The sequence below is a fragment of the Arvicanthis niloticus genome, chromosome 1 (assembly GCF_011762505.2).
Source record: "Arvicanthis niloticus isolate mArvNil1 chromosome 1, mArvNil1.pat.X, whole genome shotgun sequence".
Taxonomy (NCBI): domain Eukaryota; kingdom Metazoa; phylum Chordata; class Mammalia; order Rodentia; family Muridae; genus Arvicanthis; species Arvicanthis niloticus.
In genome coordinates, this window is record NC_047658.1 from 33,684,463 (window position 1) to 33,711,877 (window position 27,415).

The 27,415-nt window shown below is 33.8% G+C and overlaps 1 protein-coding gene across 2 annotated transcripts in view; it reads right to left on the reverse strand.

Annotated features, from left to right (window-relative positions):
- The window catches only part of LOC143442514 (uncharacterized), an 83,156-nt gene that overhangs the window by 26,524 nt on the left and 29,217 nt on the right, over positions 1–27,415 (reverse strand). The window contains exon 1 of one of the 2 annotated variants that reach the window (XM_076935207.1): positions 2,519–2,672. The exons of the other annotated variant lie outside the window; for it this stretch is intronic. Coding sequence (XP_076791322.1) covers positions 2,519–2,551 — 33 coding nt within the window. The 5' untranslated portion in view covers positions 2,552–2,672. Of the gene's footprint in view, positions 1–2,518; positions 2,673–27,415 lie in introns of those variants that run through there. 2 annotated transcript variants of the gene reach the window in all.

A 27,415-nucleotide genomic window follows, 5' to 3' on the forward strand; every position in this document is an offset into this window, starting at 1 on the left:
GAGTGAGAGGGGATGGGATAAGGAGTTTGTGGAGGGTAAACTGGGAAGAGGGATAACATTTGAAAGGTAAATTAATAAAACAAAAAAGTGAAAAAAGAGCAATCCTTCAAGATTTACCCTAGGTAACTGGTGAATTTATTGGGAAAACTTAATTTATTGTGTGTGCTCAGAAAAAGGCTGCCCAGGAAATCATTACCCAGCAAGGATGATGACTTTCTTATAAATTAAATGACAGTGCCAAACTCCAATACTGGCCCTTGACCTGCATTTTCTAGATTCTTAAAATGCTACATTCTGTAAGTGCAGATTTCCCTACAATAAATTTTCTGAGCATGTGGATACTAGAATGAGGGTCTTCTACTTTTTTTCATTTAATGAGGGCATGTAAACAAACTTCAAGCCATGCTAAGCTATCTATTTACCTGGTCACACAGATGACTGATAAAATGGCTGCTGTTTGACTAGAAATAGAAGACTAGACAATACTTGATCTATTCCTATATCTCTTCTTTCCTTTTCAGCTTCCTCTTTTCTCAAGATTCACTAAGCATCACAGAGTGTTAAATAAATGACACATGATTTTCACACTACAGTAATTTACTAAATGCTGAAGCACTTATTGAAAATCTGTTGGATTTTATTTTTAGTAGAAAAGCAAAGGTGAGGAAAATGGTAAAAATTAAGAAAGGGACCCTTAAATTAATAGACATGTTATATAGTAATATCATATGAGCATAAACACAAATATAGGGGATTTCACCTGCTATTACATTTAACCAAACAGTACCAGATAATTCTTCATTGGAGCATATGACTTCTTTATTCACAAGTATTTGTATATTCACAACAGCAGACCGGGCAGAGGTCTGATCCAGGCCTCAGATCCAGGAGAGGGGGTGTATATGTGAACCATAGAAAAAAGCATCACTTCTAACATGCAAAGTATAGAAATTTGAGCCAATAAGTACTTAATTCCTATCAAACACTCCTACATTTATTGAACTTGATGAGAAATACACATTGATTTTTCATATCTGACTGTGAAATAAATATGCTAGATTCCAAATGACAAGGATTTAAGCTCAGTGGCGTCTTAGTGGTATCTATGGAGGACACATGAGCTATCTCCCAATGAAGATATATTTTGACTAGTTTAATATTAATATTAATATTTCCAAACCCCTTATTCAAAACCATCAGAATCCTAAGAAACAGAAATTTCTTTTCTTTCAGACCAGAAATGGTATCAAGAATTTGATAATAGATTTTATTTATTTAGAAATATTCCTCCAAGGAATCTGAGAAGAATAGTACTATGAAGTCACCAGATTACTAACAAGGCCTTTTACAATTTACAACACTACGGCCTAAGCAATAATGTGCATATATAATTTTTGAATGAGCCTCACAACCTGATAAATCCTCAAAATTTAGCATTATGTTTGGTACATAAAAGCAAAAGGAATACAGATTTTGGACAGAACAAAAAGACAAATTATAGAGCCAAAACCCCATAGTTAACTATAGAGTTGCCAGAACAGTAGAAGTGATAAATTGGTAAAGACTTTTGATAAGAACATGTCATGTTCTAAACAAATGTAAATAAGTTCAAAACTAATGAGATACCAATATTAAATATAATCAAGGTAATATAACATGATAGATTTAACTGATTAGCTGTGATTAATTGTCCACATATCAATATTTAGATAAAATTAAATGTAACAGAGGCTCTTAGATTATGCACAAGAAAGAAACTTGAATTTTATATTACCACAGAACACACAAGATTCACAGGATGATATCTAATAAACAAACCATAAAATGTTCAGTGATAGTAAGTAGTGATTATGACAAAGCAATACAAGTAAACTAACATACACAGTATAATTCATGTACAGTAGGTGGTGGCTGAAAACCTTAGTATGTTGAGATTAAAAGTCAAAAACACAGAAAGAGAAAATAATTTTTTATGTTAAGCTTTTCATTACAGTATATGCAGTATCTTTGATTTTACTGTCCTTAAAGAAAGATGTATGCATATATGTACGTATGAACATAGAACAATGCTTGTCTCCAACAGTAACAACATAAACCTGACATTAGAATTTGGGTTGAAATGTAATGTAAAACATCTGATACGTTTGATAGTAGCAAGATGATAACAAAGAGAATTGCAGTGTTTGGGTTTTAGTATTCTCCGGGGCTATTGGCAAACTAGGTAAGGTGATGCCAGTGAATGTTCCAGAAAGTCTCATTGTGCCAAAACAGACCTGCTGTCCTGATATAAAAATCCTTTACAGATCCGATGCCCCAAAGCAAATTAAGGAGCAACAGGTCTCCTATCTCTGTCAGATCCCGAAAACTGACATAATACACCATCTTTGCAGATGAAGCAGAATTCCAAGGCTGAGTCCTGAATGATAGATCTTAAAAATGAAGCAATAGCAAATATATTGCATAGCAAACAAGAACAGTTTTATGTAGAGCAGAAATGTGAATAATCACAGCAAGTTACCTGACCACGCTGACGTTTTCTTTTCATTTTCATCTACAGGTTTCCAGAGCACTCCTTCTCCAAATAAACAGCTTGTCATCAATCCCCAGCCAGATCCTGGTACTAGCTTAGAGCTAGACAACAACCAGTAACGTTACTGGAAAAATTTTTATGTGAATAGATTTCTTTAGCTGTGGATGTCTCTGACTGGCTGATTATACGTAGGAAAATAGAAGAAAGGATTTGCACCAATCAGGAGAGAGAATTCAAAATTATAAGAAGGCAAAAGCCTGTTGTTACCATGGAGATTTTTTCACCAAAGCTCCTCCATCTTCCCCCACCCCCCTTCCCTGCCTGTTGCGTCAGGAATAAAAATGAAGATGAAATAGGAGAAAGACCACAATATTATGTATTTATTCTTTGGTTTCTGACTCTAATTAAAACTAGATAACACTGTCAATTAATGCCTGTGCCTTCGATCCTGTATGTCCCTAATGGATCCGCTAATAAAGCTTCAACTTGTGTCTAGGGACTGCTGCTTGTAATCAAAGCCTGTCAAGTGCACTCCAGAGCTGAACTGTTTTAATCTTCCTGTGACAATATCCTCAGGAGCTATGCTTATTTGGAAATTTATCACACTGCTTCCTATATTTATTCACAGTACTATTTATGCACTTGAATTATCAAAAGGCAGACTCGTGTCCAGGTTCATCAAGTATTTACATATAATACACCGTGTGTTAAATTATAGTATTGCTAAACAAATATGAAAAGGATTTTGTATTAGAATAAAAATATCCAAAATCTAAATATACAATAATCTTTTCTAGTGTGTGCATATATGTGTGTTTCTATGCAGAGATACACGTTGTGTATATTAATATGTTTTATATTTGAAAACGTATAGAATTGTTATTAAAATGATATTATTTTGCAAATGTTTCATTAATATTTATATATCATATAGTGTGTTAAAAATTCAACCATTACATATAATTCATTAGGATTACCTACAATATCTATAACTAATAATCCATTGCCACTTAATTTGATCTCTTTTTAAAACACACAGCCGATTTAGCACTGTTGATATGAGCTCAGAAACAGAGATCTACCGGACCATAAGCAACCTCTGATGCTAATCTTCCCTGAAAAAAACTAATTTCCCTCTGCAAACACTTCATTCGTTGACAAAAGCTACTGAATGTTTCTTCCACCCCAAGTTTGATGCCTGCCATCTAAAGTTATCCTCATTTTTAACTTATATTTTCCATATTTGTCTGAAATTTTATGAATTCTGCTGTGTTTATGCTGTTCCTCTGTGAGCAGCATATGTATAACTGAAATCAAGAAGCACCAAAGACTCCTTTACACCCTTGATATCACAAGTGAACCAGTCTTTTGACAAAGTATAGTCCTGAACTTTATATACTTTCCAATAATCCCAACTTTCTTTTATTTGTGAGATAGTAATTTGTATTTACAGGTTCAAATGCATACCATAATTTTAATTTCGCATTGCACATTATTATTATTATTATTGCACTAATTGCTGAAAATTTATTATGGTTTGAAGTAATATGCTCCCCAAAATAATGATAGAATACAGTTATTCAATTATTAGTAAAAGTATAATACATGCTAATAGTAAGGATTATTATATTTCCTGTACATACTCCCTCATCATGTTGTGATTCTGATAATTCAGGTCCTTTCCAACACAACCTTCTTAGTGGTATATCCCTCATTTTCTTCCATTCCTTCAACTTTTGTTGTGAATGCTTTCTTTGTTTTTGTTTGTTTGTGTTGTTTTCTTTTTTTTTGTATTAGTGACATAGTGCTCCCATCTCAATTTTTACTACATGACTGCTGTGTAATATTTCATATATCACAGAATGTGAGATATTTTATGCCCAATAAAGTAAACCTACATTATTTCACATGTGAGCTCATGTTATGAACTGTTGTGGAAAATTCTACCTCCTAACTCTGTTAAACAGTATAATATCTAACTGTTTTTATACCCATGAACAAATTTTAAATGTAACCTTACTGCACAGGTTAAAATTCAGAGAATTTACAGTGGTCTGTCTAATTCTGACTGATGAATTCACAAAACATACCATTATCCCCAGACTTAAACAATATTGTATAATGCCTGCCAAAATATATTATCCAGCAGAATAGGACAATGGCAGTTTGCAAACTGTCTTTGGTATAACATACACAATCTGCACACATAAAATATTCAAAACTTATGTGCCTAGAAAGATGAACATAACATCACTACAATCCACATATTAATGTGTATCTAGTATCCCTTAGATACTCCATATTCAGTACAGTATTTCAGACACCTAAAGAAATATCAGATCAGTGCTATAAGAAATAACAATCCAGTTTGTTTTCTAACTCTTAATGGTCATGACTAAAAGCACACATTCACAACTAAGAACATATACTGATCACATTTAATTATGTCTCAAACTGAAATTATGTATACATTTTCATCTGTATATAACAACAATTAATGAAAGTGGAATGATCTTTAAAGAGATCCAATGAACTATGTGGGAGGGATAGAAGAAAGAAAATTATAAGAAAAATAATTATATTAAAATCCCCAAAACTATAAGAAATAATTCTAAAACAATTTTACAGTAGAAGAGAAATAAAGCATATCTGACTCTCTACTTAACATTTGCAAAATACACTATGAAAAATTTCTTGTTCTCTCTGGATAACAAATGAGTTTATTGTGCTAACTTATAAAACATAGGCAATGGGCTATTAACTGTACTGTGTATTTTGTGACCCACCAAATACTCCACCAAAAAGTCATTATATAGCATGAAGTGTGACACACCCATAGGTACTCTGATGAGCTCACATTTCTGGTCTTCCTTGGCTAACATGCTCGACCCTTTTCATAAGGTGACATGAAGATAGATTTGAGATGCACAGAAATGGTAGAAATATATTACTGCTCAAGTTCTGTCATTTATTGAGAGCTAAGAATAATCAGAAATCCACCATTATCATCAGCATATGAAACTAGAGGGAGAAAGTTCCTAAAGTCCTCACACATAAATAAAAAAGAACAGACACATTTTTTTTCTATTAAGGAAAGGGGAATAAATTTTTTTTTAGGAATTTATCCCAAGAGATATTACTAATCAGGGACTATTACTATATAGTATACACACACACACACACACACACACACACACACACACACACAGAGAGAGAGAGAGACAGAGAGACAGAGAGACAGAGAGACAGAGAGACAGAGACAGAGACAGAGACAGAGACAGAGACAGAGACAGACAGACCCATAAATCCATACAGAAACCACTGTGTATGTAGAGGTGATGAGTTGATCAGTATGTGCAATGGGCATGAGATGAACTGCAATGGTATAGTAACACTGATATAAACAAACTAGAGTATTCATATATGAAATAAAGGAAATACATAATAAAATTACTTGTGTTACTCTATGTGTATTAAACTCCCACATAATATATATGCACACAAAAGGTAATCTTTACGTTAAACATAGAGTGATGTAAATGTGATTTTACATTTTAGTGAATTTAATAAGCACATAGAGGATATAATGAATTTTGTAAGTTATAAATATTTTTTTGCATTTTTGTAGATTAGAAAAATAAGAGTCATAATACCTTTAATCTTTGCATGGTACATTGTTAAGCTTCATAATATTATATAGTAGTAGGACATTCTTACTAAAAAAATAAAACAACATTTACAGAGGACATTTTAAAATATCTGTGTAAAACTAAAGTGGGAGGAAATGTAGATGTAGCTTTATTCTGAGGTCAATCAGAATTAAACAGTTTGGTATATACATTAAAGGTACTCATTTCTTTATAAAGTTGATCCTGCAGGTTTATCTGCACAGTAAATTTGCAGTTTATTCAGTGGCGACTGCTGGATCATAGGTATCATGCCACTTTATGTTCAGTATAAATATCAACCAAAGTTTTTTTCCTTTTGGGCCATGCCTTTGAACAGAGATAAACATGACACAGAAATCCACCTTTACTCTTTCTGATTTTTTTATATTTCTATACAAGTTTCTAAGTCATGTGAGAAGCATATCAGATGCACATATGTCTAAGAAATAATGATGAAAGACGTAGCAATTTTTACAGAGAAGTTAAATAAACTCTCCTGGAAATACTTGTGGACACCCATTGCTTGGAAAACTGCAAAAGTTATTAGATTCCATATGCTAGCAAATGAAAGCAGACATATATATTCTCCTTTATTTTCTCTTTTTAAGAATATTCTGTCTACTTACAGATAGTACTGTATATTCTCATGTTCTAACACAAAAGAAACAAGTCAGAGATTATTAGGACATTGCGTGAACACATTCTCTTTTATATCTGAGTTTTAAATTTGTCTTCTTCCTACAATATCTGTTCATGAATATATTATGACCTATCTACAAAGAGGTGGGGAAAGAAAGAGGAACAATTCAGGGTACAATGGCCTATTTTCTTGCTCTATATCTTAGTCTACATGTAATCTGATAACTGTCCATTCAACAGGGTATAGCCATTATGACCGTATTTGTCCTGTGATGTGGTCAGAAGGAAGAGTTGAATTTCAATATTTACATGTGATACAAAAAACTACATTATTTAAATTAACAACAGTATTCTTTTTTGGGCCCTTTAAACTCTTTGTACTTTTGTGTGGGGTCCTTGTATCCAGGCACACATAGCTCAATGCCAACAATTTTATTTTATAATAGCTTTCCTTGAAACATTAGTTGAGCCATTTAAACCACAGGAACACAGAACTAAAACTCATTTAATAGCTATTTTAGTTCATGCTAATTGAAGATGTTGTTATACTTTAACCACACCTAATTCCAAATTCCATGGCTAATAGATTTCTAGTGATCAATAATTCATTCTACTTCACAGAGTCAAACCTCAGTTAAAAATGTGGCACCTAGGTTCCACCACATTGGTGGATTGTTCATATACTCATGGTATGACCTGGTATAATCTGTCAAAAGATTCATCTTGTGTTACTATTAAGAAATTCATACGTTGTGATCTGCATTTCTCTTGGTTATAAACAACTACTCATTCAAATTTTTGCTGTGATAGTCTGCTGTGAGAATAATTTCACCTAGAAATTTAATTCCACAGAAGTTTGAATTTTCATATCATCTCAGGAATAATTAAGAAACATGAACAAAAACTGACAGCAAATGCTTTGGCATAAGTGAGAAAAAGAAATACTCACTGTTGTGGTAGAAATGTTGATCAATATAGTTAGAAATAATAGCCAGAGATATAAAAAAGCTAAAGATAAATACCATATGCTACAGTTACAATCACTCCTTGTTATATGTTCAAATGTAGTGAACTTGGTTACATACTTGAGTATGTTTACTAGTCATATATTCACAATACACAGGAAATGGAAACAACCTAACTATGTCTCAGTGGGAGAAATTATGATGAAAAAAATTAAGTATAAAATATGAACAGTAGTAGAAAGTAATGTTTTTAAAATACACAGACAAAACTAGGAAAGTTTACAGTGAGTTTGATAATCTAAACCATCTGTGACAGAGGCCAAATAGTTTGTCTCATTGGAGGCTCCTAGGTCCAACCATTTATTTCAGCACACCTAAACAAGAGTAACTGAAAGAACAAAAAATTTAAAAGGGGCAGTTATCTGAGTGAAGAATAGAAACAGTAATAGGGCAGAGCATACTAGTTTTCATGTGATATGATGAATTAAATGGAGAGGGAAATGAGAATTTATTTTAAAATATAAGAGTAAATATATAAGAACAAAACAAGCAAAATACCACGAGAATATCAACTTTCTACTTAAAAAATATTATAAATAAATATGATTGTTTAGATATCCACATATTCTTCAAATGGAAATTCCATATTTGTTCTGCAAAATGTTTCTTAGAATGCACACAGATAATCTAATAAATATATGCAGAAAACCATAACAAGTCAAAACACAGAGTAAGAGTGGAACATTATCAAAAGATCATTAGGAAAAACAACTTTTGCACTTAAATCTCAGGGAGCATTTTGGAAGTGAGACATAAAAGATAATAAAATCTATGATATGAGGACTTTTTGTATAATTATGTCTTCTAGATATGCTAGTAATTATACTATCCAAGTTGATTTTCAAAATATTTCAAGAACTTAAATAATGCTTAAAGAAAGAGATACAGTTTTCTGGAAAGAAAACAACCAATTGGTTATCCATCAGAAAATGATCAGCACTAAAATCTTACATACATAATATTATTCAAAGTGAAAGGTTATATTAATGGTTTTTAAAAACAAACTTGTACACTTATACAGACATATGCATGTAATAATAATTAAATGTAAACAAACAATGTATATGAAAATGACCAAAGAATAGTGTTTTATAATTTAGGAGAGAGAAAGATGAAAACTGTATCAAGATCTCATAAACCAAGGAAAAATTAGAAAATTAATTTTTACCACATATAGGTGAAATCGCCATCAACCCCTCACCATCTATACGGTTGCATGCATCTAGACATTGGATTGAGTGCATGGACAAGAATAGATCACTTAGGGCAAGGCCTGTAAGAGCAAAAGAGATTTGTAATTCCATAGGAAAAACAACAATATCAAACAAGCAGACCGCCAAAAACACCCTGGTACTGAATTACCAAGAAATGGTACACTTTGGAGAATCATGGTTTCAGATGGATAAGTAGCAGAAGATTGTTTTTTTTTTTTTCAGGAATCACTGGGATGTGAGTGCTTCAGTCCTGTAGAGGCTCGAGGATGTTGGGTAGGGGAATGCTCCGGAGCTGAGGAAGGAATTGTCTAATGGATGAGAAGCAGTCTCATAGAGGCAGTGGGAGGGAAGAGAGGATAAAGGATTTTTGAAAGGAAAATTGGGGACGATGATAAAATTTGAAAGGTAAATAAATAGCGTAATAAATAAAAGAAGGAAAAGAAGAAAACTTCCAAGGTAATTGGCAAGTTTATTGGGAAAACTTAGAGTAATTTTAGTTTGCTACTTTCAACGCTGTATGTGCTCAGAAAAAGGCTTCCCAGAAAATCATTATAGAGCAAGGGTGATGAATTTCTTATAGATTACATGACAGAGACAAGCTCCAATACTCATCCTTTCTCTGTGTGTTCTAGCCTCTTTGTCAGGGGCATCTCTGACTATACACTAAAGGCCTAGAATCAGCCATAGACCCGAAGACAGTGGCAGGCCTAACATGCATACCTGCTAGCACAAAATCTTCGGTCTCTGTGGAAAAACACTAGAACAGATGGCTAGAAGCTATTGTAAACAAACAGCTTTGATAGACAGTTGCCAGACTACTCATAGACCTTGTAAATAAGCAACCTTGGGTAAATAGTACCAACTTAGATTAGGACAAATGAATCATAGGTAGAGTCATAGTGGCCTGTCCTCTGAACCTTCACTCAGCTGACACACTGTTCTGGAAGATATCTGAACTCCCCCTGAACACCTACACTCCTGTGTCATCCCCTTTCCAACATCCTGATTTTGTGTATATAACCTGAGTGTGAAAAAGTAGAAATTACTGTTTGATCAGCCTATAGACAAGCCATCTTCTTTGTGTTCGCCTGCCCCCCATCTTCTCTTTCAAGTGACCTCCCCAGATTCCCTGCTGGCCAGGACACCTTTTAAAGTGCTATTCTCAGTAATTACAAATTTTCCTACAATAAATTGTCAGAGCAGGTGAATACTAGAGTGATGATCTCTTACCATTTCTTATCATTTAATGAGGGGATTAAAATTAACTTCAGGCCTAGCTAGGATGTCTATTTACCAGGAGACACAGATGACTGACATAGATGGCTGTAGTTTGTCTTGGAATACAGGACTAGACAATATTTGATCTATTCCTATATCTCCTTTATCCTTTTCAGCTCACTCTTTTCTCAAGATTATCTAAGTATTAGATAGTGTTAAATTATTGACACATGATTTTCATGCTACAGTGATTTACTCAATGCTGAATCACATTTTTCATTGTCTCTGGAGAATCTGTATTGAAAATCAGTTGGATAGGTTTTTTTTAAGTAGAAAAGCAAAGGTGAGGCAAATGATGAACATTAAGTAATGGACAACTGAATTAAAAGACATGGAATATAGTAATAGCTTATTAGAATAAACACGAATGTGGAGAATTTTATCTCATACTTCATTTAACTAACCAATAGCAGGCATTAATACACTGCAAAGTTTGCCTTCTTTATTCACAGGTGTTTGATAAGTGAACTGTAAAACTAAACATCAGTTCTTACATCTTACAAAATAAACATTTAATCCAATAAGTACTTTATTTTTATGTAAAATCTTTAGACCTTGATTGAACATTACATCAGATGCATATTGACTTGCAACTTCTAACACTGAAACATGCTAGATTCCAAATGACTATGATTTGAGCTTAGTGTTATCTTAGTGGTACCTATAGAGGATATATGAGCTATCTCCCAATGACGATATACTTTTGACTAGTCCAATAATACATTTAAGCACCCTCATACAAAACAATCAAAATCCAAAGAAACAAAGCTTTCCTTTTGATTCATTCCAGGAATGGAAGAAATTTATTTGATAACAGATTTTATTGATATAGAATCACTCTAATTAATCTGAGAAGAAAACTACTATGAAGGCACCCTATTACTATGACAGCCGTTCACCATTTAAAACATTAGTGCCTATATGAGCATGTATGTATCTAATGTTACCTATAATAAAGCTTCCATTTGTGCCTAGGGACTGCTGCTTGGAATCAAGGGCTGGCAAATGCACTCCAGGGATGAACACTCATAATCTTCCTATGCGAACATCCTGAGGAGCTATGCATATTTGGAAAATTTTTACACTAGATCATATATTATACACATTACAACTTAAAATAACTACACTTGAATTATATAAAAGTATACTTGTTTCCAGTTTCATCAAGTTATTTACCACATTAAACCCTGCATGTCAAATTATAGTAATAGTAAACAAATATGAAGAAGAGTTTATTTTTGAAAACGTTCAGTGGCTGGGAGAACACTCTCATAGAAGAAGGGGAGGAAGGTGGTATAGGGGGTTTCAGAAGGCAACCAGGAATGGAGATAACATTTTAAATAAAAATTAAAAAATGACCAATAAAAAATAAAACAACACCGGTATCCAAAATGTAGATGTACTATAATCATCTTTTCTTTGTGCAAACATGAATATTATTTTTTATTCAGAGATGCACATTGTACACATGAGTATGTTGTCTATTTGAGACTTATAGAATTTTTATGAAGATGTCATTATTTTTTAAACATTTATCTTAGTATTCATATGTCATATAATGTGTTAAACTACAATCATTATATACAATATATCATGTTTATCCCCAGTATTTATAACTAATAATCTTTCTAATACACACTCATCTGATTTAGCACTGTTGGTATGTGCTTAGATGCACAGAAATCTAGAGGAGAATGAATACTCTCTGATGCTAATCTTCCCTGAAAAATATTACTTTCCCTCTGCAAACAGCTCATCAATTGACAAAAAAACTACTGAAAATATCTTCCATCCCAAATCTGATGCCTCCCTGTAAAGTTATCCTATTTTTTTAACTTTAGATTTTACATACTTGTCTGAAATTTTAGATCATGCTTGTAGTTATGCTGTTCCACTGTTAGCAGCACATGTTACCTGAAGACAAGATGCATCAAAGACTCTCTTATACCCTCAATGTCACAATTGAACCAAAATTGTGATAAATTACACTCCTGCACTGAATATACATTCCAATTATCCCTAACTTTCTTTCCATTGAGAAGCAGTAATTTGTATTAATAGGTTCAAATGTATAACGTGGTTTTCATTTTCATTGCACATGGTTTGTTAATGGCTGAAAATTTATTATATTTTGAAGTAACATAGAGAGGATTAGCTAGGGTTTATTGCATAGCCATAACCTATTAGTAGAAATCTGTATAATTAATATCAAGATGAAGATATAAATTCTTAAATGGCACCAATTTACTTTGTTTACAAATTTTAAGGTTTTCATTGGCATGAGCTTCTTAGTGATATAAGAGTGAGATGAATATTGTTACTCTCATAGGCATTGTACCAGTATAACACACTTAGGAATACAAAGCTTAGACCCAGTCCTTCTTCAACTTTTTTAACTGATTTGAGATGGTCAGCCTGTGAGTTAAGGGACTATAGCAAATTCATGACTTGGAGTTTATTATAAGGGTGTTCTCTATGTTTTATTTAGAAATAGCTGAGTGGAGTTAACAGGCAACAGTCCAGATTACCTTACATGGATAGCTGGTTTTCAAAACATCAGAAATCCTTAGAATTGACATGACAAACATTTCAGTATTAATGTTCATTTTCATTAGAGACCTGTCTGCTCCGGACAGCTTCCTATGTTAAATTCTAAGAAGAAATTGAGCATCCTTGGAGTTACTCCAGTTGTGGTGAGACAGCCACTAGGCAAGAATTGCCACTTTCCTTCTACAGACAAATTACTGTCCAGAAAAGGACACACTTGCAGAATAGTCGACGGATTATATCTGCCTAGACAGAGTAATCAGCCCTTAATAATTCTGCAGCACTAAGGTCTGTCAGATGATCCTGGGCCAGAAGGGAGAAGAACAGATGCTCCAACGTTTTGAAGTAGAGCGAGTGTCCAGGTGGTCAGAGGTCTCTATAAATTGGCTAAGTTTTAGAAGCTATGCTTTGTGCTTCCCACAATTATAGTCAACTCAGTCATTCTGGATTTCTGATGGGGTTGAAAACTTATAGCTATTTACTTTGAGAGAAAAGATCTGAGTGTATGGTCATCAGCTGACATTCATCCTAAAGCCAAGGAAAAAGCCAGGTTCAGAACTAAGTGTTTTAGTTAGGATAGATGACAGAGGTGCTGGTTAGTCAACAAAAGGATGGACTGGGTATTAGGACTATCTTGTACCTCACTGGTACAAATAGGCATAATTATGCTCTAATTGTATTTTGAGAGAAAAGTTTCCTTTTAACAGGAAGGGTGATGTGTAGGAGGAGCTAAGGTGGGAGGAGTACTGAGAGGAAGAAAAGGAGTAAGAAGAGGAGAAGAAGAAGGAGAGGAGAAGCTAGGTGATGAAAGAGAGATAGAGGGGGGAGACAGGGAAGCAGATGTTCATGTATCTCCACCAGTCAAAGATAGTTGATATATCTAGGTTGGGTAGTGGGTTACACCTCTGATTGAACAATACCAAACTTATAAAGCCTATGATTAACATTTCTTAAAAAAATGTATAAATGCAAAAAGGAAAAGGGGGCATGGGATAGGGGTTTTCTAAGGGGGGGGGAATGGGGAAACGGGATGGTATCTGAAGTGTAAATGAAAGATCTAATAAAAAAAAAAATTCTGACCCAGAAATGTTCCTGTTTAGAAGAACTTCAAGGACAAAAATAGAGAAGAGACTAAGGGAAAGGTGGTCTAGTGTTTGGCCCAACTTGGGATCCATCTCAAGTGGAGACTCCAAGGCCTGACACTGTTACTAATATTATGATGTGCTTACAGACAAAGGCCTAGCATCTGAGACACCCAACAAGCAGCTGACTGAGATAGACTCAGATACTAACACTCAACCATTTGACTGAAGTTGGGGACTTCTGTTGTTGAGTTGTGTAAAGGCTGGAAGAAGCTGAGGAAAAGAGAAACCCCATAGGAAGACCAACAGTCTCAACTAATCCAGAGTCCTGATATCTCTCAGACACTGAGCCACCAACCAGGTAGCATACAAGAACTTATGTGAGGCCCCCAACACATATACAGAAGAAGACTTCCAGGTCTGGCCACAGTAAAGATGTGCCTAACCCTGGAGAGACTTGGGGCCCCAAGAAGTGGGGAGGCCTGGTGGCAGGGACATCTTCTTGAGGACAGTGTGGAAGAGGAATGTGATATGAAACTATGTGAGGGCAGTATAGAAAAACAGAAACAACAACTGGACTCCAGAAAAGAAGTAATAAAAAATGGGGTATAGAGACTGGCCAGGCAGTGGTGTAGCAAATCTTTAATACCAGCACTTGCTGGCAGAAGCAGACAGATCTCTGAATTTGAGGCCTGACTGGTCTATAGAGCAATTTCAAAACAGCAATGTCTACACAGGGCAACTTTTTCTTGAAAAACAAACAAAATGTATGGAGTATAAATGTAAGCAGAGAGTTCTTTAAAAATAAAATACAAAGAGCTGAAGAATACTTTTTTTTTTAATGTTCAACATTCTTTGTTATCAGAATATGTAACTTAAAACTATTTTGATATTTTATTTTCTCACAGTAAGAGTCATTAAGATTAATAAAACAAGTGATGGATGATGCTGTCAAGGGTTTAGGGAAATGGGAATACTTATTGATTGCTGGTGGAAGTGTAAACAACTACATCCACTATGGAAACTAGTGTGTCAATTCCTTAAGAAGCTGAGAATTTATCTACCTCAAGATCAAGCTATACTAGTCTTAAGCCTTGTATTCTTGATATTGCTATAGAAATATGGTTATCCATATTCATTGATTTGTATTCATAATATTCAGAAATTGGAAATAGCATAGATGTCTATCAACTAAGGAAGAGTATATGAAAAAGTAGTACATTTACACAATGGAACAATATCCAGCTGTGAAGAAAATGAAATTAGAAAATGGCCAAACATATTAATGGTGATAGAAATATTATCTTGACTGAGGTTTCATAGAAATATAGAAAGACAAACTGTATGTTTTCTCTCATAATCAACTCTAAAACTTTGGATTTCTATGGACATATTTGAAAATTGCTTGGAAATCAGGAGAACAAATTATTGATGGAATAATTGTGAATTATAATTGGCCAGCACTAATTTAGTAACTTGTTCTTGGAATTCCAGGGAGATGTGTGCACATGAGTCAAATAAAATTTGTCATAACATAAAAAAAAAAGAAGTAACATATGCTCTCCAGTAGCAATGATAGAATACTGATATTTAATTATTACTAAAAGATTAACACATGATAATAATAAGAATTATTTTACTCCCTTCTATAATGCCCCTCATCCAATTGTGGTTCTGATGTTTCAGGCCATTTGCAAAACAACCCTCTTAGTGATATGTCTCTCATTTTCTTCCATTCCTTTAACATTTGCTTTGCAATTTTTGCCTTTTTGTTTATTTACTTGTTTGTATGTCTCTTCTGTTGTTCTATTAGTGACAAGGTGCTCATATTTCTATTTTTATTCCATGTCTGTGTGTAATGTATATTGTATCGCAGAGTGTGAAAGAATTTATGACCAAGAAAGAAAACCTCCATTACTTCAGATTTCAGCTAATGTTATGAACTGTTAAGGAAAAGCTCTACCTGCTAACTCTGTTAAACTGTATAATATAACAGTTTATATGTATAACATTTTTTATACCCACAAACAAATTGTAACTGTCATCTAGAGTAGAATTGGTAATTTTGCAGCAGTAAGGGTGAATTACTGCACAGTTTTAAATGCAGAGAATTTACAGTGGTCTGTCTAACCTTGACTAATGAATTCACAAAATATATCATTATTCCAAGACTTAAACAATGTTGCAGAATGTGTACCAAAAGATTATAATATTCATTAGAATAGGACATTGGCAATTTGCAAACTGTCTTTTGTGCAACAAAATATCAAAACCATATTTACCTAGAAAGTTGAATATAATGTCACCATAATCCATGTATTAATATATCTGGAATACCTAAGAAACTCCAAATTTAGTACAGTAATTCAGATACCTAAAGAAATATTAGATTATGATATAAATTTTTATAAGGAAGAACACTCCAGTTTGTTATGTAACACTTAATGCCCATGACAAAAAACACACATTCATTCAACTAACACTATATACTGATTACATTTAGTTTATATCCCAAAGATGAAATCACATTTAAATGTACATTTGTATATAACAACAATTAATGAAAATGGCATGAATTTTAAAGAGGTCTAATAATTTATTTTGAAGGAATAGAAGAAAGAAAATTGTATAAAAATAATTATATTAAAATCCCCAAAACTACAGGAAATAATTTAAAAATGTTTTCCAGTGGTAGAGATATAAAGAATATTTGACTGTCTACTTAACATTTTCAAAAAAAGTACCTATGTAGAATTTCACAAATATTCTCTATGGGTAACAAATGAGTATATTGTGCTAACTTATAAAACAGTCAGTGTGCTATTTACTGTACTATGTATCTTGTGACTTAAAGGTTGCACCAAATGTCGTTTTACACACACAAAGTATGACACACACATAGTGTATATGTATGTGTATGCATGTGTATGCATATGCATATGTATATGATGTAGATGTGTATATAATATATACATACATATACATATAGGTAGATACGTGTAGACATATGTTATATGTGTGTGTCTGTGTGTGTGTGTATATATACATATATATATATATATATAACTCTAAGATTATTCATATGAGAATATTATATATAGTATAGACACAACACATAGAGATATTCACACACACACGCACACACACACACACACACACACACACACATAAACGTGTCAAAAAAAACCCACTGTGTTCGTAGAGGTAATTATTGTGAAACTAGATGTAATGGGCATGATATGTACTGGAAAGGAATACTAGACTTGATATAAGTAAACTAGAGTGTTCATTTATGCAATAAAAAAAGGCATAGTAAAATTTCTTGTTTCAATCTATGTGTATTTTTAAACTCTCACATAAAACATATGCACACAAAAAGGCCATCCTCCCATACATATTCAGATGGAGTCATGATTCCCTCCCTATGTGCTCCCAGACTGGTGGTTTAGACCCTGGGGAGCTCTGCTTGTTTGGTATTGTTGCTCTCTTCATGTGGCCACAAACCCTTTCAGCTCCTTCAGTCTTCTCTCTAAGTCTTAGGTGGGAGATAAAACCTGAAATGTAAATATAATATCCAATAAAATAATAGAAAAAATTTTAAAAAAATTTAAAAAAGAAAAATGTGTGTAAATCTGAAGTCTAAGCAAATTTTACTATTTCTAGTTGCAGCGTCCTTCTGAGATCATTCAGGATAAGAAAATTTGATATATGATAAAAAGCACTGGTTTCTCTATAAAACTGATACTGGTAGATGACTCAGCACAGTAAATTTGCATTTTATGGCAACTGATGGATCATATGTATCTGCCCACCTTATATTCAGTGAAAATATTACCCAATTTTTTCTGCTTTGTGCCATGTTTTGGAACAGAGATAAACATGACACAGAAATCATTCTTCATTCTTTTCTGATAACTTTATGTTTATATAAATGTTTCCAAGTCATGTGAGAAGCATGACAGTTGCACACTGTTCAAAGAAATAATAATGAAAGTAGTACTCTTTACCTAGAAGTAAAATTAAACCCTCCAGGAAATATTTGGGGACACCCAGTGCTTGGAAAACTGCAAAAATTATTAGATTTTCTCTGCCTGGAAATAAAAATAGTCGTACACTCTCACCTTTATTTTCCCTTTAAATTAATATAAATATTTTAAGATTATTTTGTCTGCCTATAGGTAGTACTGTATTTACTCGTTTTCTTACAAAAAAAGATACAACTCAGAGAATATTAGGAGATAGTTATGTACATATGTGCTTGTATTTCAGAGTTTTACATTTTTCTTATTTTTATAATAACTTTATGAAAATATTTTGACATATCTACAAAGTGGTGGAGAAACTAAGAGGAACCACACAGGTTATGGTGGCCCATTTCCTTCTCATATATCTTAAATACAATAATTCTGGTAGTTATCCAGTCAAGAGAAGTGTTTGTGATCTCATCTGTCCTGACATGTGATCAGAGAAAAGAATGTAATATCTGCATGACACAAAACACTACCACATTCACATTCACTACAGTAATTTTTCTTTGGTCATTTAAACTGTTTGTATTTTCACATGGTGTCTTTGCTCCCGGGCCCCTGTAGCTCAAACTAAACAATGGTATTTAATAATACCCTTCCTTGAAACATTAGTTTACCCATTTAAAACTTAGGAACTCAAAAATAAAACCCATTTAAAAAATTTTTAGTTCATGCTAATTAAAGATGTATTACACTTTAATTACACCTAATTCCAAGTACCATGGTTAATAAATTTATCACTGATTAGTAACTCATTCCACTTCAAATAGTCAAGCTCAGATAAAAATTGTGGCACTTAGGTTCCACCTCATTGGAGGATTTTTCATATATCTATGGGATGATCTGGTATAATCTGACAAAAGACTCATCTTGTGTTACTATTAAAAATCCACACTTCATGTTCTGGCTTCATCTTGGTTCAAAACAAATACACATTCAAAATTTCCCCATGTTAGTCATTTGTGAAAATAGTTTTACCTAGAGATTTAAATCCATGGAAGTTTAAAATTTCATATAATCCAAGCAAGAATTAAGAAATATGAACAAAGAACTGACAACAAATGATTTGGCATAAGTGAGAAAAAGAAATACTCACTGTTGTTGTGATAGTAAAGTAGTTCAATATAGTCAGAAATCAGTAGACAGATATATTAAAAAGCTAAAGATAAATACCATATACTTCAGTTACATTACTCCTTGTTATATATCCAAATGTAGTCAACAGCCTTATGCATGGTTATTTCCATGAATATGTTTACTAGTTATGTATACACAATACACAGGAAATGACAACAACCTAACTATGACTCTGTTAGAGAAAGTATGGTGAAAATAAGAGTAAAAGTAAGTATTCAATGTGAACAGTGGTAGAAAATAATGTTTTATAATAGACAAAAGTAGAAAAATTCATAGTGAGTGTTGTAATCTAAACCATCTGTGACAGAGGAAAAAATAGGTTGTCTCATTAAAGGCTCCTGGGTCCAACCCTTTATTTCAGCACACCTAAACAAGGGTAACTGAAAGAACAATAGAATTTAAAAGGAAAGTTATCTTGGTGAAGAATAAAAAGAGTAATAGGGCAGAGCATACTAGTTTTCATGTGATCTGATGGATTACATAAGGAGGGAAAGGGAAATTTATTTAGAACTAATGTTTAGTAAATATAGAAGAAAAACAGTCAAAATATCAGAATATCAACATTCTACCTAAAAATACCTATAATAAATAAACATGATTGTAACCACATATTCTTCAATTGAAATTTCCATATTTGTTCTGAAAAATGTTTCTTAAAAGGTACATAGAATATCTAACAAATAAATATAGAAAACCACAACAAATCAAACACAGAGGCACAGTGGAACACAGTCAAGAGATCATTTGATTTAACATCATTTGCATCTAAATCTCAGTAGTCATTGTGGAAAAGGGACAAGAAAGATGATAAAATATATGATATAAGGATATTCTCTGTAAGATTATGTCTTATACAAATGCACGTAATTATATTAAACAAGCTGATTTTCAAAATATTTCAAGCACTTAAATAATGCTGACAGTAGGAGATACAGTTTTCGGGAATGACGAATAATAACCAGTTGGTTAACCAACAAAAAAATGATCAGTCCTAACTCATACATACATAACGTTATACAAATTAAAATGTCTGAATTTATGTTTTTAAAAATGATCTTATATATATATATATATATATATATATATATATATATATATATCATAACATATAATAATGAGCAATTTGACAACACATCTGAAATCTCTAAAACAAAAAAGATCATATATACCCAGGAGGAATAGAGAGAATGAAATAATTTAAATCAGCCCTAAAATCAACCAAGTAGAAACAAAAAGAAATATAAAACAAATAAAACCAGGATCTGGTTCTTTGAGAAAATCAACAATATAGAAAAACCCTTAGCCAGACTAACCCGAGAGCACAGAGAGATTATCCAAATTAATAAAATCAGAACTGAAAAGAGAGATATAAAAACAGAAATTGAAGAAATACAAAAAATCATCAGATACTACTTCAAAAGACTATACTCAACAAAACTAGAAAATCTCTATGAAATGAACAATTTTCCAGACAGATATCAGGTACCAAAGTTAAATCAGCATCAGATAAACCATATAAACAGTCCCATAATCCTTAAAGAAATAGAAACAGTCATTAAAAGTCTCCTAATCAAAAAATGGCCATGACCATATAGTTTTGGTGCATAATTATATCAGACCTTAAACCAATTCTCCTCAAACTGATCCACAAAATAGAAACAGAAAGAACACTACCCAATTTGTTCCATGAAGCCACAATTTCTTTTTTTTATTTATTAGATATTTTATTTACACTTCAGATGCCATCCCCTTTCCCCATTCCCCCCTTAGAAAACCCCTATCCCATGCCCCCTTTTCCTTTTTGCATTTATACATTTTTTAAAAAATGTTAATCATAGGCTTTATAAGTTTGGTATTGTTCAATCAGAGGTGTAACCCACTACCCAACCTAGATATAACAACTATCTTTGACTGGTGGAGATACATGAACATCTGCCTCCCTGTCTCCCCCCCTCTTTCTCTCTTTCATCACCTAGCTTCTCCTCTCCTTCTTCTTCTCCTCTTCTTACTCCTTTTCTTTCTCTCAGTACTCCTCCCACCTTAGCTCCTCCTACACATCACACTTCCTGTTAAAATGAAACTTTTCTCTCAAAATACAATTAGAGCATAATTATGCCAATTTGTACCAGTGAGGTAAAAGATAGTCCTAATACCCAGTCCATCCTTTTGTTGACTAACCAGCACCTCTGTCATCTATCCTAACTAAAACATTTAGTTCTGAACCTGGCTTTAGGATGAATGTCAGCTGCCGACCATCCACTCAAATCTTTTCTCTCAAGGTAAATAGCTATAAGTTTTCAACCCCATCAGAAATCCAGAATGACTGAGTTAACTATAATTGTGGCAAGCACAAAGCATAGTTAATAAAACTTAGCCAATTTATAGAGACCTCTGAACACCTGGACACAGGCTCTACTTCAAAACGTTGGAGCACCTTGTCTTCTGCCTTCTGGCCCAGGATCATCTGACAGACCTTAGTGCACCCCGGATCCTGCCGGAGACATTCTGGAGGCCCCACGAATCCCACAGCCAGCGTTAGGTAGGAAAACCCACATACTGCCCTGAGCACATAGCTGGGTGCTGTGAGTGCTCAGATTCCAGCAGATACCCCCCCTCCCTGCCCCTGCAGGCTAGCACTCCCTTTCTGTCCCTCATCCCTCTTCTGGATCTGAGGGCTGGACCAGACCTCTCCCTGGCCAGCCTGCTGGTGTCTGCACCCCAGATCCTGCCAGAGACATTCTGGAGGCTCCAGGGATCCCACAGCCAGCATTAGCTAGCACCCCCTTCTGCCCATCTCCCAGATCTGAGGCCTGGACCAGACCTGTGCCAGGTCTGCTGTTGTGTGGACCCCGGATTCCGCCTAAGACATAATGGAAGGTCCACTCAACCCAGAGCCACAGAGGAACAACTGAACTCAGAGCGTCAGACAACATATCCTGAGATATCCAAGAGGAGACACTGCACCCAGAACAGCAGACACCTAGCTGGACTGCCACCTTGGAGGCACCATATCCTGAGGCATCCTAGAGATACCACTGTAATCAGTGCAGCTGGGAAAAATCACAAAGAAATCTGGACCCCTAGAAGACCAGACACAATCGAGATAATTGGAAAGGCAGGCTTCAATCAGAGACAGAAGTACAGGTAGAACTAGTGTTAACCAGATGGCAAAAGGCAGGCGCAAGAATGTAAGCAACAGAAACCAAAGTTACATGGCATCATCAGAACCCAGTTCTCCCATCATAGCAAGCCCTGTACACCCCATCACACCAGAAAAGCAGGATTCAGAATTAAAATCACTTCTCATGATGATGATAGAGGACTTTAAGAAAGACATAAATAACACTCTCAAAGAACAGATAGAAACCCTTAAAGAGGAAACACAAAAATCCCTTAAGGAATTGCAAGAAAATGCAACCAAACAGGAGAAGGAATTAAACAAAACCATGCAGGATCTAAAAATGGAAGTAGAAACAATAAAGAAATTACAAAGGGAGAATACCCTGGAGATAGAAAACTTTAAAAAAAAAAAAAAAACAATCAGGAGTCATAGACACAAGTATTACCAACAGAATACAAGAGATGGAAGAGAGAATCTCATGTTCAGAAGATACCATGGAAAACATTGACACAACTGTCAAAGAAAATGCAAAATACCAAAAGCTACTAACCCAAAATATACAAGAAATCCAAGAAACAATGAGAAGGCCAAACCTAAGGATAATAGGAATAGGTGAGGAGGAAGACTCCCAACTTAAAGGACCAGTAAATATCCTCAACAAAATTATAGAGGAAAACTTCCCTAACCTAAAGAAAGAGATGTCCACAAATATACAAGAAACCTACAGAACTCCAAATAGTTTAGACCAGAAAAGAACTACTTCCCACCACATAATATTCAAAACATCAAATGTACAAAACAAAACAAATAAAAACTTAAAACAGTAAGGGAAAAAGGCAAAGTAACATATAAAGGCAGACCTATAAGAATTACACCAGACTTCTCACCAGAGACCATAAAAGCCAGAACATCCTGGACCAATATCATACAGACCCTAAAAGAACACAAATGCCAGCCCAGACTACTATACCCAACAAAACTGTCAATCATTATTGATGGAGAAACCAAAATATTCCATGACAAATCCAAATTTACACAGTATCTCAACACAAACCCAGCACTTCAAAGGATAATTGGTGGAAAACTCCATCACAAGGAGGGAAACTACAACCTAGAAAAAGCAGGAAAGTAATCTTCCAAAAACCATAAAAGAAGGTAGCTACACAATTTCTCTCAGACTTAAACCACACAAATACTCAACAAAGAAAGCAAAGTTCAGACCAATCTCCCTCAAGAATATCAATGCAAAAACAATCAATAAAATTCTCACAAACTGAATCCAAAAATAATCGAAAAATTATCCATCATGATCAAGTAGGCTTTATTCCAGGAATGCAGGGATGGTTCAATATAGTGAAATTCATCAATGTAATCCACTATATAAACAAACTCAAAGAAAAAAAATACATGATCATCTCAGTACGTGCTAAGAAAGAATTTGACAAAATTCAACACCCCTTCATGGTAAAAGTCCTGAAAAGATCTGGAATTCAAGGCCCATGGCTAAACATAGTAAATGCAATATACAGAAAACCAGTAGCCAAAATCAAACTAAATGGAGAGAAACTTGAATCAATCCAACTAAAATCAGGGACAAAACAAGGCTGCTTACTCTTTCCTACCTATTCTCTATATTACTCAACCTCCTAGCCAGAGCAATTAGACATCAAAAACAAAAAAACAAAAAACAACAACAACAACAAAAAACAAAAAAAAAAACAAAAAACAGTCAAAAAGGAAGAACTCAAAATATCACTATTTGCACATGATATGATAGTATACTTAAGTGACTCCAAAGCTTCTACCAGAGACCTCTTAAGCCTGACAAACAACTTCAGCAAAGTGGCTGGATATAAAATTAACATAAAATAAAACATTAGCCTTCCTCTACTTAAAGGATAACCAGGCTAAGAAACAAATTAGGGAAATGATACCCTATATATTAGTCACCAATAATATAAAATATCTTGGTGTAACCATAACCAAGCAAGTGAAAGATATGTATGAGCAGATCTTCAATTCACTGAAAAAAATTCAAAGATATCAGAAAATGCAAAGATCTACCATGCTCATGAATTGGCAGGATTAATACTGTAAAAATGGAAATGTTGCCAAAAGCAATCTACAAATTCAACACAATCCCCATCAAAATTCCAATTCAATTCTTCATAGAGTTAAAAAAGTAAATTTGCATATTAATTTGGAATAACATAAAACCAAGGATAGAGAAAACTATCCTCAACAATAAAAGAAATTATGTTGGAATCCCCATAACTGGTCTCAAGCTGTATTACATACAGAGCAATAGTGATAAAACGTGCATGGTATTGGTACAAAGACAGGAAAGAAGATCAATGAAATAGAATTGAAGATGCAGAAATGAACCCACTATACTATGGTCACTTGATCTTTGACAAAGAAGCTAATCCCATCCAATTGAAACAGGACAGCATTTTCAAAAACTGGTGCTGGTTCAACTGGAGGTCAGGATGTAGAAGCAGTCAAATCAATCCATTATCAGCTCCTGTACAAACCTCAAATGCACATATATAATTGATCTCCACATAAAACCAGCTACACTGAAACTAATAGAATTGAAAGTGGGGAAGAACAAAGCAAAGGTGAAGCAAATGATAAATTAAGAAATGGACACCTAATTAATAAACATGGAATATCATAATAGATTATGAGAACACAACTGCATGGGATTTTACCTAGTTTTGCCTTTCATTTAACCAAAGAATACAAGGTGATTCCTCACTGGATAGTATGACTTCTTTTATCAGAAGTATTTGTATATGTGAACCATAAAAATAAACATCAATTCTTACATCCAAAAGTATGGAAATTTAATCCAATAAATATTTTAATCCTATGTTAAACACTCATACCTTGGGTGAACTTGATGGGAAATACACATTGACTTCTTACTTCTGACTGTAAAACATGCTAGATTCCAAATAACTAGGATTTGAGCTTAGAGGTATCTTAGTGGTATCGATAGAGAATATGTGATCTACCTCCAAATGAGGGTATAATTATGACTAGTTCAATATTAATATTCTCAAGTCCCATATCCAAAACAATCAGAATTCTAAGGAAGAGATTCTTCCTTTCCATTCAGTTTCAAAATTGGATCAATAAATTTGATAACAGATTTTATTCATTTAAAAAATTTTCTCCTAGGAATATGAGAAAAATACTATGAAGTCGCCCCAGTACTATTCACAATTTAAAACATTAGGGCCCAAGCAATTATCAGCTTTTATATATGTGTACATTCTACAATAACAGGCAAAGTTTATTGTAATCTTTCCCAGTCAACTTGTTAGGCATTCCTTATGCAATACACAATGAAGTTTCCAAAAATTCTATTACAATTTCTGCCTTTAACTATGTTCAACAAATATTCCATGCTTTGTTATTCAGATGCACATTCTTTTCTCTTGAATGAGCCTTAAAACCTGATAAATCCTCAACATTTAGCATAATTTTATATGCACAGAAACAAAAAGAATACAGATGTTGGACAGAAAAACAAGACAAATTACTGACCTACAACTTTATAGTTAACTAGAGAGTTACCAGAACAATAGAGATGATAAACTTGGTAAACACTCTGATAAGAACATGTTATGATCTAAATAAATATTAATAAATTCAAAACTAATGAGGTACCAACATTAAATATAATCTAAGTATGATATAGCATGATAGATTCAACCTACTAGAAGCAATTAATTCTTTCACATATAAATATTTAGAAAAAATAAATGCAGTGTAAGCTCCAAGATTATGCACAAAACAGAAACTTGAACTTTATAAAATTGCCAGAAAAGACACAAAATTTGCAGGATGATATCTAATAAACATAATTGAAAAATGTTCAGCAATACTAAATAGTCATTAATAGAAAGCAATGCAACTAAAGTAACATATATGCCATGACCCATGGACACTGGGTGGGAGCTGAAAACTTTAATACATTGAGATTGAAATTCAAAAACACACAAAAAAAGAGAAAAGAAATTTTGTTATGTTATGCTTTTTCATTGGAGTGTGTGAAAAATCTTTGGTTATACTCTTTTTAAATAATTATGTATAAAATATGTACATATGAACCTATTACTGTATTCCTAACAATAACAACATAAAGCTCATTTAAGAATTTGTATTGAAATATAATGTAAAATATCTGAGACTTTTGATAACAGCAAGATGATGATAAAGGATCATTGCAGTGTTAGGGTTATAGTACTTTCAGAGGCCATTGGCAAAGTAGGTAAGGTGATGCCACAGAATGTTCTAGAAAGTCTTATGGTGTGAAGTGAAAATTATTTCCCTGATATAAAAATCCTTTACAGATCTGATGCCCCAAAGCAAATTAAGGAGCAACAGGTCTCCTATCTCTGTCAGAAACAGAAGGTTGACCTAATACATTATCCCTGCAGATGAAGCAATGACCAGAAGAAATAATAAATACCTTCTATAGCAAACAGAAGTGGTATCATTCATACCATGTGAAGAATCATAGCAAGTTACATGACCATGCTGACATTTTTTTTTCACTTTCATCTGCAGATTTACAGAGCACTACTTCTCCAAAAAGCAGCTTGTTGTCAATCTCCAGCAAGAGGCAGGTACTGGCTGAGAGCTAGACAACAACAAGGAACATGACTGATTGTGTGTGTGTGTGTGTGTGTGTGTGTGTGTGTGTGTGTGTATTTCTTTAGCTCTGGCTGACTCTGACTGGTTGAGTATACATAGGAAAATAGAAGACAAGATTTGCACCAATCAGGAGACAGATCTCAAAACTATAGAGAAAGCAAAAGCCTGCTGTTACCATGGAGATTTTCCACCAAAAATCCTCCATCTTTTCTCCCCCCTCATTGCCTGTTGTGTCAGGAATAAAAGTGCAGATGAAATAGGAGAAAGACCACAGTATTATGTAATTATTCTTTGTTTTCTGGCTATAATTAAAACCAGAGTGAACTTTCCAATAATGTTTGTGCCTTTGAGCTTGTATGTGGCTAATGGTACCTATAATAAAGCCTCCATTTATGCCTAGCAACTGCTCCTGGTAATGAAGGGCTATTAAGCACACTCCAGACCTGAAGCATTTTAAGTTTCCTGTGGCAATATCCTC